The 18674-nt window shown below is 43.4% G+C and overlaps 1 protein-coding gene across 3 annotated transcripts in view; it reads right to left on the bottom strand.

The window, feature by feature from the left end:
* Positions 1-18674, bottom strand: part of KIF18A (kinesin family member 18A) — a 379530-nt gene that overhangs the window by 173390 nt on the left and 187466 nt on the right. For 2 of the 3 annotated variants that reach the window (XM_078684198.1, XM_078684200.1), the window contains exons 12-14: positions 18059-18180; positions 11083-11321; positions 2511-2588 (exon numbers count right to left, since the gene is read on the bottom strand). In XM_078684198.1, coding sequence (XP_078540324.1) covers positions 2511-2588; positions 11083-11321; positions 18059-18180 — 439 coding nt within the window. The remainder of the gene's footprint in view (positions 1-2510; positions 2589-11082; positions 11322-18058; positions 18181-18674) is intronic. The other variant, XM_078684201.1, reaches the window with a different exon arrangement.

Raw genomic sequence — 18674 nt, 5'->3', positions numbered from 1 at the left:
ACCTGTCCATTGACCGCAATATCTCCTCGTAAACTTCCCGGCTTTCGCGTTCGCGTTCTGTTTAGGCGCCATATTTAAATGCTACACATAAGCTCCAAACTTCGCGCGCCATGTGTAAAGAGTCAAAAGTATATAATAATCCTTTATTACAGCTCAGTCTTATTCTAAAATACGTCCGGAAAGAGTTGTAACTTTATAGACAAAGTAAACCGATGATTGGGTAATTTTTAAGACAAAATTCGATACAAAAGTTGTATCGTAAATGTACTCCGTGTGAAATCTAATGTTCCTTTTCAACCTTAATGTGAACTAAAGTAAATAGTTACACATTGTAGAATATCATTATTTACACTGTTTTCATCAATATGACATTGTATTGTAACATCACGTTGGTCCTATCTTTATTTCAATAATCGGACACCAGAAAGTAATTAAATAGTATTTCAAATTCTGGAACAATTTAGCCCTCATTATTTTAAGAATAGTTGCTAGAGAGTCAATAAAACAAATATTAAAATTAAAAATTGCATGGGTCGAATAATATTAATAGCTCACTCGAACCTGTGAGTTCAAAAGTAACTAACTTGCACTAGACATCTAAGCCACACAATCTAAACGAATTTACGAATGCACACTTCAATAATACTATTAATACAGCATTGTTCACCGTTTACTTATAAGTTACCTGTCTGAATATCTAATGTTCTAATAATTACCCATTGGTAAACGTACACGTGTCATAGATTACTTTGAGTGTTTTTGGAAACTTAAAGGATACTTCGTTTGTTTTAGGTACACGTACTCGTGTATCCAGATACCGAATTTGCTGTATCTCGTTTGACGTTCCTTGTGAAGAAGATTAACCTATACGTTGATAGGTGAGACTTGTTTAATTGTGGTTTCAAAAAAATCTTTTGTGTATGCAAGATAAAATACGAGTAGGTTTGAAAATTTTTATTGCATCAGTACAGTGATGTACTGCTTGGCTTACTAGGCATTAGACATCATGTATTTGTTGGTTATTATTAGATACTCTCATAAACTTTGAGACTTACCGGGATAGTATACCTTTGTTCTAGGTCCCTCTAACTGATCTCTACGAAATACTGAAATATTTTGAACTATTGTTTTTGACAAGAGCTAACTGTGACTGAGGTAATACTCTATTATTTAATGAGTTCGACAATGGTGCGTTTGGGACTACCTTAATTTTGTATTCCCTTTTGAGCACATGATATGGTATATATTTAACTTTCACTGGGGAGAATCTTTGAGCCTATCTTTTTCTTACTCTTATGGGTAATGTTGATAGCCTCCTGATTTGACTTGCTAAGCACTACACACTCTTTTTTGTGGTGAAATTTGGTAATGGTTAATGTAATAATTTGACTAGCGGATTCATTTAATATTGTAAATATGTTTGGGTTTCAGCCCTGATGAAGTCTATTGATGCGGGGATTAGCATCAGACGAAACACGTGTTGGCTGAAGGACAATTATGGACAAATGTGAATTGGATTGAAGAGATAATACCATTAAAAGAGACTGGCGTATTGGATTGGTGGAATTCTCTTATTAAAAAGACAATATTGTGGCAAAAGATATTACTCCTGCACTAGAGCCTATTGGAACACTATATCAGATTGGTGAATTCAAGATCTAGTAATTACAACTGTGGAGCTCAGAGAGATACTGTTCTGAATGAATAAACAGCTGTGCTGTCCTGCAGAGCTCCCTTCATCTCTTCTAATACAGCCACTGACTCAAAGACAGCTGTCTGGGCTCTCTGATTTTTTTGATAGGCGATACTGTGCTCGTATTCCCTAGTATTATATAGTGTTGTACTTTTTGTCCTAAGTTTATCTAGCTAGCAGGTCTTCGAACTCGGAAAGCTAGCTGTTTGATTTGTTCACGCATCATTCTCAGAATCAAATCAGGCTCATTGGTAAACTCTTTGAAACCCTAAACTCAATTTCCACCGTTAACTATAGTGTTGGATAATTATTGCAAATACAATTTTAAAAGATGCAGAAAATGCAACATTGTCTGTTTTGAAATCAAATAAAGTACTGAACATAGTCATTTAATTATTTTCTTCGTGAAATTCATAAAATAAACAAACCATGGATACCAACGTCAGTTTCGTCGTATCCTGAGAAGTTTGTTTTTTATGAAAAACGTTATCAAAGCTGTACTTGGTAGCCAGAACCACAAAGGCAGTGGAGTGAAGTTGGTGGTAGGATCTATTAGAAGTACAGCAACATGGTTTGTACACAAGAACAATGAAACAACAAGTAAAAAATATCCTTAAAACTTCAGAAGGGACATCATTTTTTTGAAGACGACTTTAATCGTTAGACAACTGGCGAAGCTAAATTTAAATGACACTTGAAGAAATCAATAACATTTATATCAGCGAACACTTGTAAAACAAATTCCAGTGAGCAAACATATAAATCGGCTCCAATCAGAGTCAATTATCAATATAACCAAAGCAAACTAAACACTTACTCTCATAGGGCTTGACCAGAGCACATTTGCTATTTATGGCATCCATCTGTGGTTCTCGTGCACTGCGTTTACGGGCACCTTTGGGGGGAAACACGGTATTTTGATAATTCTCACAAAAGACCCTCATACTTCGCAGTTTAAAAAAAAGAAAAAGAAAAAACTCATGATAAATCGTTAAAAAACTATCCACTATCTAGAGTCGTAATATGGGGTACCATCTCCATCTCAAAAGTTAGACCAACATTACTTTTTCTTCAGTGAAACGTTTTACTCGACATTTCTATTACCACTAATGTAATTTACTTTAACAGAAATCACTTTCAATTGAGTGGACAAATATTTAATTTAATAATGTTAATTTATGCTTAACATTTTAATATTTCTTAATAGGTCAGTGAGGCAAAAATATATGTGGTTCAATAGGACAGGTTATTTAGAGTAACAACTAAAACACGTCCAGACATTTGTCACTTCCGTGAAAAGGCCAGCTTCCATGTTGTTCCCAGAGTACAATTACACTAGTGTGAAAATAACACAGATTTCTGCTTTGCATGTTGCAATGACATTACACATGGCAACATCTGTCCTAAATCATGATGCCCCTAAAATATTTTTACTTACTGCGCAAAGTTCATCCATACACTCCAATGCTAAAAGCATATTACAGCCTATGCAGCACTGTATATATGATTTTTATAAGGTGGCTAACATGCTAAATTATTTTTGAATTATACTTAGTAAGTTAAATATTGAAGTGGTGGTAAAAAAAAATATTTGCTGCAAGCTTCTGTTTGACTGCTTTTTATGTATCCCAGCATCGGCTTTAAGGAGAGTTTTTAATTTTAAAGCTAAATGGGGAGCACCACCTCCCTGGGGCACATAAAAAGAAAAGGAGGGGAGCAGCTTGGCCCCCAACCTGGGGACATAGATGGCCTTGGGGGCTGCCAAGCCATAACAAACCCTGCTCCACTTAGAGTAAGCAAGAGCATGTAAAATGCTCTCGCTTACCCGAAGCAGAGAAGAATTGTGTAAGACTGGGGCCGAGTGGGGGCACGGCAGAAATAGGCAACAACCGAGTTCTGGTCAATTGCGGGTTTATTAAGGAAAACAAATGGTCAGTACAGCTCTTTCGACTTGAGGGGGGCCTCCGGGGTGACCTGCTGCGACTTCTTCCACGTCTACGGACCTTCTCCTTCTTGCGGATTACTTCCTGAGTTCGGGGGGTTGGCTCTTCCTCGGAGTCCGTCGCGGCTGTCTCGTGCTCCTCCCCAGACAGGAAACAGAAAAGAAACAGGGTCTGAGTGAGAGTACTGTACACTCACGAGAACATAGGGATAGGGAGTGAGGGAGAATTCACCGGTGCTCAAGCTATTAACAGTGCCCTATGTGGTTGAAGGGTAGTGCACAGGAATAGGGTACCGGGACTTAGGTCTCCCGTGGCTTGGTACCTAGTGTACCTTTACTACTAGCCCAGCCCCGCAAGCGGTCACGCACCTGAATGAGCCACGCACCTCCCCTGGGTGAGTGGCTGGGCGGCTCGTGGGAACGGTGGCCTCCTGGCTTTTCGCCGTCCGTAGCTGGCGCCGTCTCAGCTTCTCTCTGGTGTTTCTCCTCCTGTACTCCCCCGGCCTCAGGTGGTCTTTGCCGCTCTCCGTCGTCCTCCGTCTCAAGTGACGTTCTTTCCGTTGTCCCTCGTCTCCCGAATCCTCCTTCTCCAGTCTCTATCTTCGTCTTCTCCAACTCCGTACTCCACGCGTTCCTCTCCTCCGACCTCCGGGTGTACAAGCACCCCTCTGATTCCGGGTCCTGACTATTTGACGGAAATGCGTAGTACGCAGGCTCCTCCCCTTCGGCCAGCTTCCAGGAATTAAAGGGCCACTCCATATCTGCCAATTCCGAACTGCTCGAGGCCATGTCCTGAGGTGAGGAAAGAGAGTCAGTAGGGGGTGATGGAAACACAGGGACATTCAATTCCATGCATGCCGTGGCGTCCCGAGGGATTCTGGGATTTGTATGCGGTGGGGACGAGTCGTATGCTAGGGACTTCCGATACACCCCGTTACAAATTGCTTTTGGACAGAGGAACTGCATGTTAGCAACTCCCTCTGCCCAAAAGCAATGCCTGCTCATGCAGGACGCGTGGAGCCAGCAATGACCTTCAGGCTCCCCACCGCAGTCCCATTGGTGCGTGGGTCCCCTGGAAGCTCCCACTTTAACTGGGCCGGCCCCAAGGGATCCCAGGTCCGGATCACTGGGGAGACTTCCTCGTGGTGTTTCGCCACTAGAACTCAGGCAGTGGGAGTCGGGTGTGGAGTGAGGCAAATCGCGCAGTCGCCAGAATCAGGATTCTGGTCTTGGAGTTTTTCTTGAGCAAATCAGGTGATCATGAGAGACAGAGTCTGAAAGGTGAGTGCAGGGCAGGTCCTCTGGGCCCTGGGGAGCTGCTGGCCTAGCAGATTCCTACGTTTGTTCTTGTGCTTGAGGTCCCTCCATATATTGCAGTATTATACCTCTGTTTACTTTGTACGCTTTTGTAACCTGCACACGTCACTTTTTCCTCCTGTAATGCACCGTTTGCTACCTCTTGTATTTTGTTGGTTCACGATTGTCACTTTTGTAAGGCTCACGATTGTCATTATTGCTTCATTTAATGTAACGTTTGCTTTTGCATTTTGTTCACTTGTAATGTTCTCATGTATCAGTTCTGTTCCTATTGTGAAGCGCTCTGACACCTTCGGGTAAAGTCCTTGCTATATAAAAACGCACAAATAAATTCCTTCGCTGTAGACAGGTCGGAGTCAGGACAGGCCTGTAGGGCTGGGGCCAAAGCAGTAGGTGTCCTCTTCATCCTTGGTCAGTACGGCTTTTCGGTTCTTCTTCTATCTTCTTTTAATCTCATGAGGCAAGGTCCAGGGTTGCCCCTAAATACTAGCTTTAGGGGCGTTTAAAGGGGTGTGCAGGTCGGGACCAATGGGTCCCTTCCTTGGGGTGGGTACACCTCCTATTATGCCACCCTCCAGTGTGAGGGGGTATGAGCCTCTCCCTAACTGGCTGAGTCCCCTCATCTTTAAGATGGAGGGAACTGAGATGTGTACGTCACCTCGCCTCCCCCACCTGAGGGGTGGGGTTGGTAAATGTGGGCATAACTCTCTACCTAGCCTGGTTTTCCCACTGATTCTCCCGCCCAAGGTGGGGGGCAGAACCGGTGGGTGCCAGTTGCTGGTGGAAGCAAAAGGAAGGGACAGCTTACAAAGGCAGGAGACCTTCGAAGCTTCCCCTTCCTGGACCCAGCCCATCCTGGGGGAAGAGGCATTACACCTCTGCCAAAGATGGGCTTTGTCTCTGAACCCAGAGAGCAGAGGATCTCTACCCAGGGATCCAGCAACCTGTCTGGTGGTGGCAAATGGAGGGCAGCCATTCAGGAACCACACCAGGGCTGGTCGTTTTTCAGGGGGCATCTCCAAGATGCCCTCTGAGTGCATTCTACATTAAATCCCACACTGGCATCAGTGTGGGTTTAATGTGCTGAAATGTTTGCTACCAAACGTTTCAGGTTTTAGTAAAGCCATTATGGAGGTGTGGAGTTCGTAATGACTGACTCCCAGAACATATACTCTTTATGGTCTACTACACTTACAATGTCTAAGAATGGACATAGACACTGTAGGGGTACAGGGCTCATGCCACTCTACCCTCACCGGAGGGCTAGTGCAGCCTGCTAGACGGGTGAATTACCCAGGCCTTAGGCAGTGGGCTGTTGGCATGGCACATAGGGATGTGTGACATGTTGACTCTTCACTTTTATCTGCACCAAACACACACAGCCTGTGTGGGTGCTAAGGTGCAGGGCCTACACAGGGGGTTTACCTGTGGCCAGAGATGTGCCAATTGTGGGTGTAAAGGTACAGTTTTGAGAGAGAACACATGCCCTGGGAAGCTGATTGGCATGCATCCAGGGCACATCAAGTCACGAAACATCAGATGTCAGCCCAAAAATGGGGGGTTACCATGCAAAAAGGGGCACTTTCCTACACCCAGGTTTCCTGATTCTGTACCCTTAACCTGTGAATCCTACAACCACAAGCCACTAGGATGCACAAGGTCCAGCTGACCTTTCCACTCTGCACCCAACCCAAACCCTTGTATGGAGTATTCGGTTGTGCCCCTTTGTTCCCAGGATCCTTGTGACCCAGGACTCCTGCTCGGAGCTCCTGGACTTGGCCTGAGGTCCCCTCTGCAGCTTGTTTGTAGACGCCCCCCTTCTTTCCACCAGCATAGCAACCACAGCTACCAACTCGACCAGCACCTATGCATACGGACACATCAGATAACGAGGAACTGCTGGTGGTAGTTGAGACCATAGACCCCCTTCAGTCCTAAGTCCTGAAGGAGACCCCCTACTTCCCCCCCAACCGATTGCAAATAACCGTATGCATTATATACCTTTTCTCCGACAGGGAAGCACTGCTGCAGAAAGATGCATTGAATTGAACTATTTACTTACCTGTAAAAATTCGTATCTGCAAAAGTACTGACTTGATAATGAAGTACTTGGTATCAAATGTATATATAAATAAGATATTTTTTAAATTGGTCTCTGATTTATTCTAGAGTGGGTCTCATTTATTGCCTATAAGTACAACAAATGCTTAGCACTACCATCTGATAAGCCTAAACTGCTCACCCATACTACCACAAAAGAGCTTTTAGTGTTCGCATTTTTGCCTCTGTAACCCAATAAGGGTTGCCTGGACTCTTTACAGTGTACCTCATTTTGGTCCACTATATAAAGAGATGCTTCCTACATTAGGTATCTGAAAAATTCATGATCAGGATCAAGAATTTCATCTATGTGTGGAAAGTGCGGAGCTTACGAATAAGAATCGCAAAAGGGTGCATCATTAAGGTTAGCTTTAAGTCTGCATTCTGCTTTGTCTAAAATGGTCTTAAGTAACACTGATGCCTGATCTGGAACCAGCAGATACAAAAGAGGTGCGAGCCCTTTGGCACCCACTGAATTGGCGATGGAAGCATGGCTAACTGGAGATGCAACTGCCAAAATGGTACGGTTCATGATACCGCAGGGCCATTGGGCCCAAAGGCATGCCAACAGGGGCCAGAAGAGGTTAAATATAACCAGCAAAGCATGGGTGAACTGAGCAAGGGCAGTATAAGAGGTCTAAATACTAGAAGGCGATTAGACAGCCTCCAGTTCAGAGCCAGCACAGAACTGGGCTCCTGAGTCAAGTGCATATGCTCCAGAACAGGCTTAGACTCCGTAGACAACATTAAGAAATGGGTTCTGCCTGGTGACATGCTCAAGAGGAAAAAGAATCACTTTGCTGTGATTTCTGTTTCATATAGGTGGACTTGTCATTCAAAGGAGCCTGCTCTAGTACTCAACTGCTAGGGGATATGAATTGGATTTGGAGCGTGTCCTGTAACAGTGACGACTCTGATACTTGTCAAGTGCTCGAGTCATTAAGAGCTTTGCTTCTGCTCTATAATGTTTTGGTGTGCAGGATAGTACACTTATGATAAACCTTTGAGGCATGCTAGGACAGACACACCAATGGTAGATGTAGTGGGGGCCTGAAATCGGCTTATGACATTGGTGTATCTCTGAAAGCCTGACAATTACGGAAGTGCCACGATCCCTTAAGCACTACAAAACCATAATCTTGTGGAGCAATTCCAATCGAGTTCAAAATCCTGTTCCATGGATGTGGTTCTTTTATACCCAAAAAATACCCTCAGGGGTTCTATCTAGATATATAATGGCTTTCCATTATGTATAGTGGACCTGTCGTCCAAGGATGAATTTAACGGTCACTTTTGTACAGAGTTATTATACAGAAGATGGTAATCCTGCTGTGTACGTCCTGGGCAGGGGATTAAGATATGATACTAGGAATCCTCATGCATAATAAATTAGGCATGTTTCGAAGAAAACTGATCAACATTTATTCAGCTCATAACTAGGTAAAAGGTCAGTGCCAGGCTGTTATGTAGAGCAAGGTAGGACGAATGTAGGTAAAAGGCTATATTGCCCAAGCAGTAAATGCCCCATGTAATTTGATACCCTAAAAGCATATCAACCAACTGCCACGTCTGCTTCTCATCCGCATATTACACTTTCACTGAACTTAAGTGGACAGGTAAACAACAAATAGTAAATACCACAATTATAAACTCAAGTATTGGCTTAAATAATCTCAACAAATGCTTACAGTACACTAACATTTCAGAACAAGCATTGGCATAGTCAAAAGGTCTCGCCTTTGGGATCTTATAAGTGTTTAGCAATGCAACAGTTGATGTTGTTGCACCAAGGATATTGTGCTGCATAAGTAAATACTTAAAAGGTCCCAAAAGGGAGACCTATTGGCTATGCCAATGCTTGTTTTCATTTCTCTATTGTCCTACCTGAATTTGAAATCCGTGTCTTTTTTGTTGGCACCTACTGTCAAACGTGAACTGCTGAGCTCTGAAAGAATTCCAAATAATGATGTATAGACATATGCAAAATCTGACCAGTTTATTCTCTGTGTCTATTTTTGAAAATAATCAAGTTAAAAAAAAAGAAAGAAATAGGGGTCAAATAAATAATATAGTTCCCTTTCTAGTGAGTGTTCTGCAAGTCTAATGCTCTCTACTAATCTCACCTGCTTCCGCCCTGTGGCCCCTCCCCAAAACAATTAAAGAAGTTTCTCAACATAGTGAAAACATAATAAAAATGAATATGTAAAGTCGATGTTTTTACTACCAATTTCAATGTATATAACCTTCTTTGCTCATGGAATCAGTTTCCAAAAATGATTTACACTCCATATTGTATGAGGAAATAGGACCTGAAAAGAGTTACATATCAGACCGGCCTCATGTCTCAGTGGAAAAACTTTCATGAGTCCTAGTGTGGGTGATTTCATGTAGATAAAAACAATTTAATGCCCATGTGGGCAGTTGTAAACGAAAGGGAGCCTATTATACTAGCCAGCGTGAACTTCTGAGCTGATTGTAGATGCAAGCACATTACAGATGAGAGGGAAGTCTGAAGATCTGTGGTGGTCCTTTTTCTGTTGAATGTGCAGCGATTTCAGACTGGCACAAAGAAAATTTCATGTTGTTGTAAAGTTTTCTTTATGCTGCTGTCATGTCAATTTCACAGTTAGTGCAAGCATCGTGAGGGTTTGTGGACGCATTTCTGAAGGTTTTGGCATGGTATTGTGTTACCGTACATTGACTGGACAAAGGGCAACAACAGACAGTGTTGCAACATTTTTGGTGTGGTGGGTTAATGGGTTACTTAAAGCGCATCCAAAACACCCACAAGCCAAGGGTGCTTAGAAACTTGTGTCCAGTGAAAGGAAGTATATTCGACAAAGTGGTGCAATCAACTAATTTGGTCAAAAGAAAAAAATAATAATCTTTGGGGGGGGAGTTGTAGAGTTCCTATCACAAGATTCACTTGAATTCTTTGGATACCCTTACCAGTGATCCAAGCACAAACACCAGACCTATTTGATACAGAGGTACAAAAAACTGTGTATTCAAATACACATTTTGTGCTTAGACACTTAGAACAGACAATAGGAACCATCACGTCACTTGACAAATCATAAGCTTCTTGGACCGTATCCTGGGCCTCTAATTGTAAACTACCTACCTTAGATCCTCTATGACCTTCCGTTTCTAAAGTTTTGTCTATGTTCTTGGATCCGGGTGATAGAGCAATTGAAATGGCAAATGAAAATGCATTAAATACTTATTTGAATGCCCTCGAGCACACTAGCTTCCAGTTTTGAAGCTCGCCTTTCATTTTTTGTGTTCATCAGGCGTGGGAGCAAGGAGCTCATGGCCTATTTGTAAGCTGCTGCTTATTATGTAGAAATGCTCCATCATGCTGCAAGTGCCTGCAAAGCTTCTCTGGGCATGCCTTCGGTGGGCCTTGATAGTTGGAAATAAATGCTTTGACTGACAGGTCTTGAAGTTTCTTCCAATAGAATGAACAAGCGCGCGTGAAAAGCATTAGCAGCGCTGGCGCCGAAAGTGAAAGTGATTGCGATCGCGATGCACTAAATTGCCAAAAGTGAAAGTGATTGCAATCGTGATGCACTTAATTAGCAGTGACAGAGAAAAGACAGATGGCGGCTGCGCGTGTGCACGTTACCGCCAGCTTGAGGCCAGCAAAAGCCTCTGGTAGCACTTTGAAAAAACGCTTACTAAAAGTTGAGCAAGCAGTGCATGCGCTGCTCTAGGCTCGACCAAAAAATGGCTGCAACTCTCTATTTATCTGAAAATCTAGCATTTGTAAAGTTTCACAGTACTTAATGCTGAATTTTGAACAACTTCAGTGAGATGGAGTAGGCGTCATCCCCTATTCATTGGATGTACTACTCAGGAAATGGTACCCTGTCAGCAGTAATTAGGATCTGAAAGTTACACAGTTAGAAAACTAACAACAGTGATTCAGCAAGGGATTTTAATAATGTGGTAAAACAAGAACTTATCTACTAAACTGAATATAGAAGATGCATGCACAAAGTAATTCTCAGGAATACATTATACTTACTGCATGGAGTGCTTGGAGTACACTGTAGGTTTGGGAAAGCCATGACAAGAGAAATATCGGGTTGACACTCTTGCTTCCTCTCTTCTACCATGGTCTGATCTGCCCACACTACTGCTTTTTCTCTCTGCACCAAATGCTCCACCTTCTTGTAGTCTTCTTCAATAGTATTATCTACCAATCTAGATTCTCTTAATTTGTTATATTCCCGCCAAAGGACTGGAAGTGCTGTGTTCAGAAGCCTAACGGAAAACAAAACCACAATCTTTAAAAAAACAAAATAGATTTAGAATGTATTCTTCAACCTCCCATTAACATCATGATTCCCTCTACTAACACGAGCACCACCTACAGCATCACCAGCATCATTATTATTTTAAGAAACCTGAATATTAAACTATGAAGAATGGATGCCACAGTTGTGATGTGAGCTGTAGTGAAGTTGCCACAAATCAAAGAAAATCGGCCATTCATTATGTAAAATAGTTCCTGTGATGAGTGTCTGTTTCACGTGTGTTAGCATTGCACAAACATCAAAGCTTTATCAATGTGTACGTATTGAACATCAAATGAAACCTTACAGTGCTTGTATATGTAAGAGAATCTGGTGGGAGGCATCCACACTTTTCAACAGAGCACACAAGTGGTGCCAACTGCTCCACCCTAACTCACACCCCCTCCACCCAAGTCAATCAGTAGTATATAGCCCAGCACGGATCAGATATTTGGCCGTATATTGCCCATCAAAAATTGTCACAGCCAAAAAGGTCCTAGGATCTTCCAGGACCGCAGGCAAGATCTCACTGCTCATGTCCCAGAGAGCATGTATGAAGCATACCAAAAAATACAGCATTTATTGACTGCAATACCAGGCTAGCAGAGAAGAACATATGTTTTCCAAAAGCTTCAATCCTTTTGGACTCTAAGACATGGGGGGGGGACACCTGGTGAATGAATGGGATTCACTTTAATGGTTGAAGTCTAAAATACAAAGCTATCTTCAGTAGAAAGTTTCATTAAGAAAGTCAGGGTCACCAAGAGCTGGTCTGAGATTCCTGGCCACCGCCAATTCAATGGAGGCCGCAAACAGGGCTTTGACCAAGTCCCCATCAAGGTATCAGTAAGGGTCTCATGAAAAGGGTGCAAGGAATAAGACATGGCTGGCCAGAATGAAAAATAGCCACAGGGACATTTGAGTTAGTCTTGACTAAAGGTTGCTGCAAATACAGGAACTCAGCCGTGCGTTGAAATACTACAGCAAATATTATACTATCTTCCGTTGGTGGCCCAAGTGGGGAGTCAAATCCAGCCTCAGGGGAGATATCAAGTCCACTGGCCTCTTGTAAATCCACTGAGACATTTTCATCGGGGTAGTCAGGGGGGAGAGAAACCTACCCTTCCACTGCATAGTTCCCATTCTGGGGTGCTCTTTGTTCAGAATCAGAGCAAAAAAGGTCATTAAGCCTGTGTTTATTTAGTGTGTCTGCATTGATAGAGGCAGCTGGTTAGAGCCTGGCTCTTCAATGACGGGATGGGCTATTGTAAATATGTAGCGATCCATCAGTCAAGACCAGGCTGAAGTCGGTCACTGGCTGACATCTGAATTAGCACCAGATTTTCTTCTGGTGTTGGTACTGTTGTTCACATGGAAGGGCCAAAGTAGGCCTTGGAGCTGAAATGTTAGACTGTACTGGAGTCAGTGAAGGGCCTCAAATGAGTCCCAAGGGGTCTGACAGCAGCAACCCAGTAACCCAACTAGGGGCACCTGCGGTTTCTTGGGGTTTGAAGGAAGCTGGAAGTGCACCAAAAACCTGCAGCATGGTCACTTGAAGTCTTCAATCTGTTGGGCGCCGCTGATGTTCTAGGAAGCTTGGGGTGCGCAGGGACCAGTTAGGGATTCAGCTCACATTTTGACCCCCTTGCACATTCTCATTGGGTTCAGAGTGGCGGGATGGGGTAGAGACCTGCTTCGCTTTTTTGTGTTAGGACTTCGATTTGGACTAACAAAGGACTGCAACTGTGAAGTGGAGTGCTTGCTGGAACAGCCTCGGGAGCGAGATTGTGTCTGCATCCACAACTCGGAATATGACTTACACAAAAACTGACTTCTACTTATGTTGGGGACATACAACATCGCTTCTTGATCATGGAACGCCTTCTGATGCATTTATCGCACTACTTCGAGTTGTGTCCTGAGCTGTTTTAGGCAGGGATATCATTAACTGGAATACTGAATTTCTTTTTTAAATGGTCTGATAAAATTGGGAGCAGAGCTGCAGATTCGAGTCAGATGGAGCAGAAAGAAAAGAATGGATATCAGCACAAAGGGGTGGTGCTTACATGTGGCTCTACTCCGTCATTTCTGTTACGGTGCAGTGCCACATAACGCCAATTAGCAGTACACAGGAGCATCCATTGAGTAAAGTTTCCGGATCCAGTCTGGTGCTTGAAGATTATTCTAAGATGAGGACTCTGCAGTTAGAAGTATCCATAAAAAAAAAAATTCAATCATCAGAGGACAAGTGCGGAAGTTTAAGTCAAAACAATACCCCCCCAAATCGGATTTCTACTTTTTTTGGAGTTTTGCAGGGGCAAAAGCTTTCTAGAAGAAAAATATTACGAAAATGTAGCCTGGAATTCCTCTGCAACATCAACACCCTTGGCCCACTGAGCCCTTTTCACTACCCAGACCAAGGGAGAAATGTCATATTTGGCAGGCTGAACTAATGTCCTATTCATCTTGTCTGCTATGTTTGTTCTCACATCAAGCAGATTCTTTGCAGGACTTGCACACCCTTCTCCAGGGTAATGGAGTAAGAAGAGGCGGGAAGCAAAAGTCTAGCACCACTAAGCCTACAGATAGAGTCTAGATAATGCGATTGAAATCTAAAGTTGAAAACAAAGTTCTCCAATATGCAGGAAGGTAACACATTCTTCATAACAGCAGCTAAGAGGACTTAACTTGTCTTCAGGTGTTCAAAGACAATTCTTTCCTATGAGTGAGTCATGCAAGTGAACAGAAAGGGGTAAACCAGTCTGTGACTGGGAAAGGCCCTTGGGTGAATTATGGACTTTTAACAGTGTGATCCAGTTCCTCTGGGGCTATTCTTTGTGGCCAAAGGAACCATACAGTTTCTTATACTTTACAAAATCAACATGGCATGTCGAAGCTTTTCTCATGCTTATTTCTCTTTTTTCAAAACCTCTCCAAAGGCCACATTTGTCACATAATCCATCTGCTGAAAAAATTCCAGATTTTGTCCCCCCCAAAAATTGTTTCTAGCTCAAACGGATTAAAAGTAACTACACATGCAGCCACGCATGTTGCCACTCAGTTTCAGATTAGCTTTATTCGATTTTAGTTTTAAAAATCATAAAAGCAGCAACAATACATAAGTAAATGCCTTAACATTTCATATCAAAGTTAATATCAACTATTAAAACAGAATTAAATAAGTCAACTAATCATTATTAAGACATAACATAAACGAATAGGACAACTCTAAAAACAAAAGGGTCATGCATACAGTGCCACAAATTAGCTTGAGGTTCAGGGGGAAAACATCAGGCAAACCTATATCAGCAGTTTACTTATTAACTGCATACTACCATGTAAGCTAGTACTCATGGATGGCCTCTTTATAGATGGCTCTCAGGGTGGCACTAGGTGCACAAGATCCCCTTCCCCAGGAGTTGTTTTTCTTTGCCGTTGATCTGAGTAACGGGATGTGTGGGAAGCTCGGATAGAAATCGTGCAAGTCCCAAATGCAAATGGGGCCATCTCCTATTTTAGGTTGGCAAAATCGTAGGTAGGGGGCAATGTTCCTGTTCTTAAATTTAATTAACACCAGGTCCCCAGAGGTGTCTTTGGGCAGCGTACCTAACCACCCCACCCTCCTAACGCTCAGAATTCCACCATCTAGATCAGGTGGCAACGGTCTGTTATTCTGGAGCCAGAAAATAGCTTTATTTAACAGGTCCTGATGAGTTTCATGTTTTCCCTGGCTAAGTGCAGGGACCCCAGAGAGAACAGTCACATATGGGGCGGCTTCGGGAGGTAAGTTAATACGTGGCATCCTTACTGGATTGGCTCTGGCCACAATGTGATTGATTAGCGGGGATTTTAGTGCTACTTTGGGGCCGGTTACGGTTGTAGTATTAAGAGGTAGTATTTGAGTTCGGACATTCTTACGTATGGTTGGCCTAAACTTTTCGGGGATAATGGGAGGTTTAGGGCAAATGGATGTTGCCATCTTATTGGTTGGTGGAGAATTCCTTTTAAGTGTTTTCTCAATGCTAGTCAGCCTGTCCCCCAGATCATTAATTTTTATAACCAAAAGTGATATGAGAGATAATAACAATTGCTCAAACTGAGCCAGTAAGGTCAGTTGGGATGACGATACAGGGTCATCTATTTTATCCACAGCCATATCCACCGTTGTTTTAATTGGGTTAGAGGGGGATAATATAGGGCTGGTGCACAATTTATGGATTTTTGGTTGATTCTCGTTATCATTTTCCCCGTCATGTTTCCTTTTAATATTAAGACCCCGAGACAGTATATTGGCTTGAGTATTGTCTGTATTTATAATTAAATCCTGTGGGGTTCCGTTTGAATTGTCTAGAACACTGCCCGAAATCGGGGGTGGTGAAACATCCGGTACATACTTTGTGCCACACAGGGCATTAAGCTCCTCCCAGATGGACATGGTATGTATTCAATACACCAAAAGGCGGCGGTTAACAATACAGTACGAGTCAAAAAGTGAAATGTGTCTCGATACCTCCTCCAATGAAACAGTCAGGTGGGGTGGCCCGTCCCGTCCTCCTCTGGCCGCAGAGGGCCGGCCCTTTGCCCGGGCTTCGTCCGGCTAGTCCCGCGCGCGGGACTTCGTCCGGCTAGTCCCGCGCTGCGGGAACCGGATGTTGTGATGCAGCCCAGTGAGCTGGGGGCGGGCCTCCCTACAGGTGCAAGCACGCACTGGCTCCTGGTCCCTGGAGTCCCGTGCGGCGTGATCCCACTGACAATGTCCCTTCCGTGGCGGACCGGCAAATGATGGCAGAATCCCTCCCGGCGCAGCAGCAGCAGACAGGGGAAGGTGCGATGCACGACGCGGGACCCGCGTCAGCGGGTCCGGCTAGCAGTTTTCTACGCCCAGTGAGCTGGGGGCGGGCCTCCCCACAGGTGCAAGCATGCACGGGCTCCTGGTCCCTGGAGTCCCGTGCGGCGTGATCCCACTGACAATGTCCCTTCCGTGGCGGACCGGCAAATGATGGCAGAATCCCTCCCGGCGCAGCAGCAGCAGACAGGGGAAGGTGCGATGCACGACGCGGGACCACTCAATGGAAGGACCTTCTCATAATGTGAAGATGTTTGTGTAACATTGGTTATTTGCTACACATCGAAGCCTTATCCAGCTAGGCAGACTGGTACTGAGGACTGCTCGCCGACAATGAAGAGGTATTTGCTTTTATGTGCACTTTTATGGCCCAAGTGGCCGAAATAAAGTATATTGAATGAATGAGTGAGTGAGGTACTCTCCTGCAGTAAATGGCAGACTGCAGATCATAGTGGAGCTAGATATAAGAATCAGGAGAACACACTGGCCAGCATCCAGGACTGGATACGGTGGTGGAGTACGAGCCGATGCTGCATGGCCTGCAGTGAAGGAGGACTGCAGCATGAGGCTAAGACTCGTGTTCGATGACTTGCAGCACCTCGGAAAGATTCATACACCTCTGAAGGGGTGGAGTGTCAGCCCCTTAACTGATGTTGCGGGTGGAGCTTCTTCTGCATGGAGTTCTGATAACTGGTGCTGGGTGGCACATAATCTTGACACTTATGGTGAGTGCATCTGGGATGTGAGGGCAAAAACACGTGATCTATTTTGGAGCAAAACGTCGACCATGTGCTTGTCATGGGGAGCTGCATAACAAAAGGTAGATTAATGAATGGCAGAGAGACAATACTCTAGTGTGGGACTCACTTTACTTGTGAATCCTCAGGCGTGACTCAATACTGCAACAGTTATCCCTGTAGTTGGACCTGCTATGCCGGCAATGTGAAGGAAGGTCTTCCATTAAGCCATCTTTGATTGGCTTTTTATTTGATGAGAAAAGTATGCAAAGATAGTTGCTGTAGATGCGTGGATCAGCCACTGCCAGCTTTGAATTTATTTGGTATATATAAAGAACCTGCATTTACAAATGGTCGCCGTGGCTATAGGGTTATCGGAAGGCTTCATCTTTGACTGGGAGGACCCCTGCATGAATTAAATAGTTAAAGAAGCGTTTTTAGATGGATGCTAGCTGAACTGATAGAGTGGCAGGCGATGCTGAATGCACTGATGATTTTGGGAGGGATAAAGATAAAAGGATAGGGAGGAAAGCTTTTTAACGTGAGGAGGTAGGGGATAAGGAGTCCGAGAAAGGAAAGAGAAAACAGTCCCTCACATATACTGCAATGTAATGTCATTCATCAGCAGTAGCAGGATGCATGCTAGCAAAATCAAAACAGGACAACCATAACAAATCAGGAGTAGAGAAGCGAGATCAGAAAGTCATCCAATCAGGACTACGGGCTGACCCAAAGTCCACTGTATATAACTAATGTATTTACAATAGGTCTTCAACAATTAAGTTGAAGCGGTCGGTAGGAGAAACCTACAAATGTATACATTCCAAAAGTGACAGAAAGGTGCTCAGTCTTCCCCTGTTTATGAAGCCTGGAGAATCAAGACCTTCTAAAGCACACACAAGACGCAAAAGTGTTCATTTTCAATACATGCAGTTCGGTTGAAATAACATCAATAGAGGAAAGGTTTGCAAATTATTTTTGTACGAAAGGCAGAGCTAACCAACTAGGTATAGCATGCCACCTTAAATTTAAATGATCAAATTTGTTTGCTAAATAACCAATTGTTGTAGATAATCAGGGGCAGCTGCAAAATAAAAATGCACTTCGTCATGATGCACTTACTTGTCAGAATGTTTATTCTCTTGCTCTCGGAGTGATGCGAGATGCATCATGTACTGAATTTGGGTTTTCAGGTCGTTCACTTCCAACTGCAAGTGGCAGCATTTTAGCTCTTTACTCAGCTCCTGAAAGAAGGCAGTAAGACCACGTTAAGAACGTTATTGAACGTCTTGGAAATGACGTCCAGAAGCACAAAAAATGATTGCCCAGGTGGAGAGCAGGAGTAATTGTAATAAGTCGCACACTGCTTTTCAAAGCCTCGCTCTCGCTTCATACAGGTCGACATTATCTAATGTTAATGGATGAAATATTAATGGAAATGTCATTGAAGCTATTTATGGGGAAGATCATGTCTGCTTTGCAAGAATACCTAATAAAATATTAATATCTGCGTAAATCCTAAGATTAAATTAGTACAAGACTGGAAAATTAAGTAAGGAATTTTCCAAACCCAAGGATCCACAATCATCTCAATGAGAGAAAACAAACACTGCAGCATACAAGTCAGAGGAGACGTACACGACTGCCAACGAGATGGGAAGTCACTTATTCTGCCAGTGATGCTAGGGGATTTCGACCAGGAATTAATTTCAAACTTTAAGAATCTTATGAGCTACCA

The sequence above is a fragment of the Lissotriton helveticus genome, chromosome 3_2, assembly GCF_964261635.1.
Source record: "Lissotriton helveticus chromosome 3_2, aLisHel1.1, whole genome shotgun sequence".
Classification (NCBI taxonomy): Eukaryota; Metazoa; Chordata; class Amphibia; order Caudata; family Salamandridae; genus Lissotriton; species Lissotriton helveticus.
Note: the sequence above shows the minus strand (reverse complement) of the source record. Positions and strands in the feature narration are given on the sequence as shown.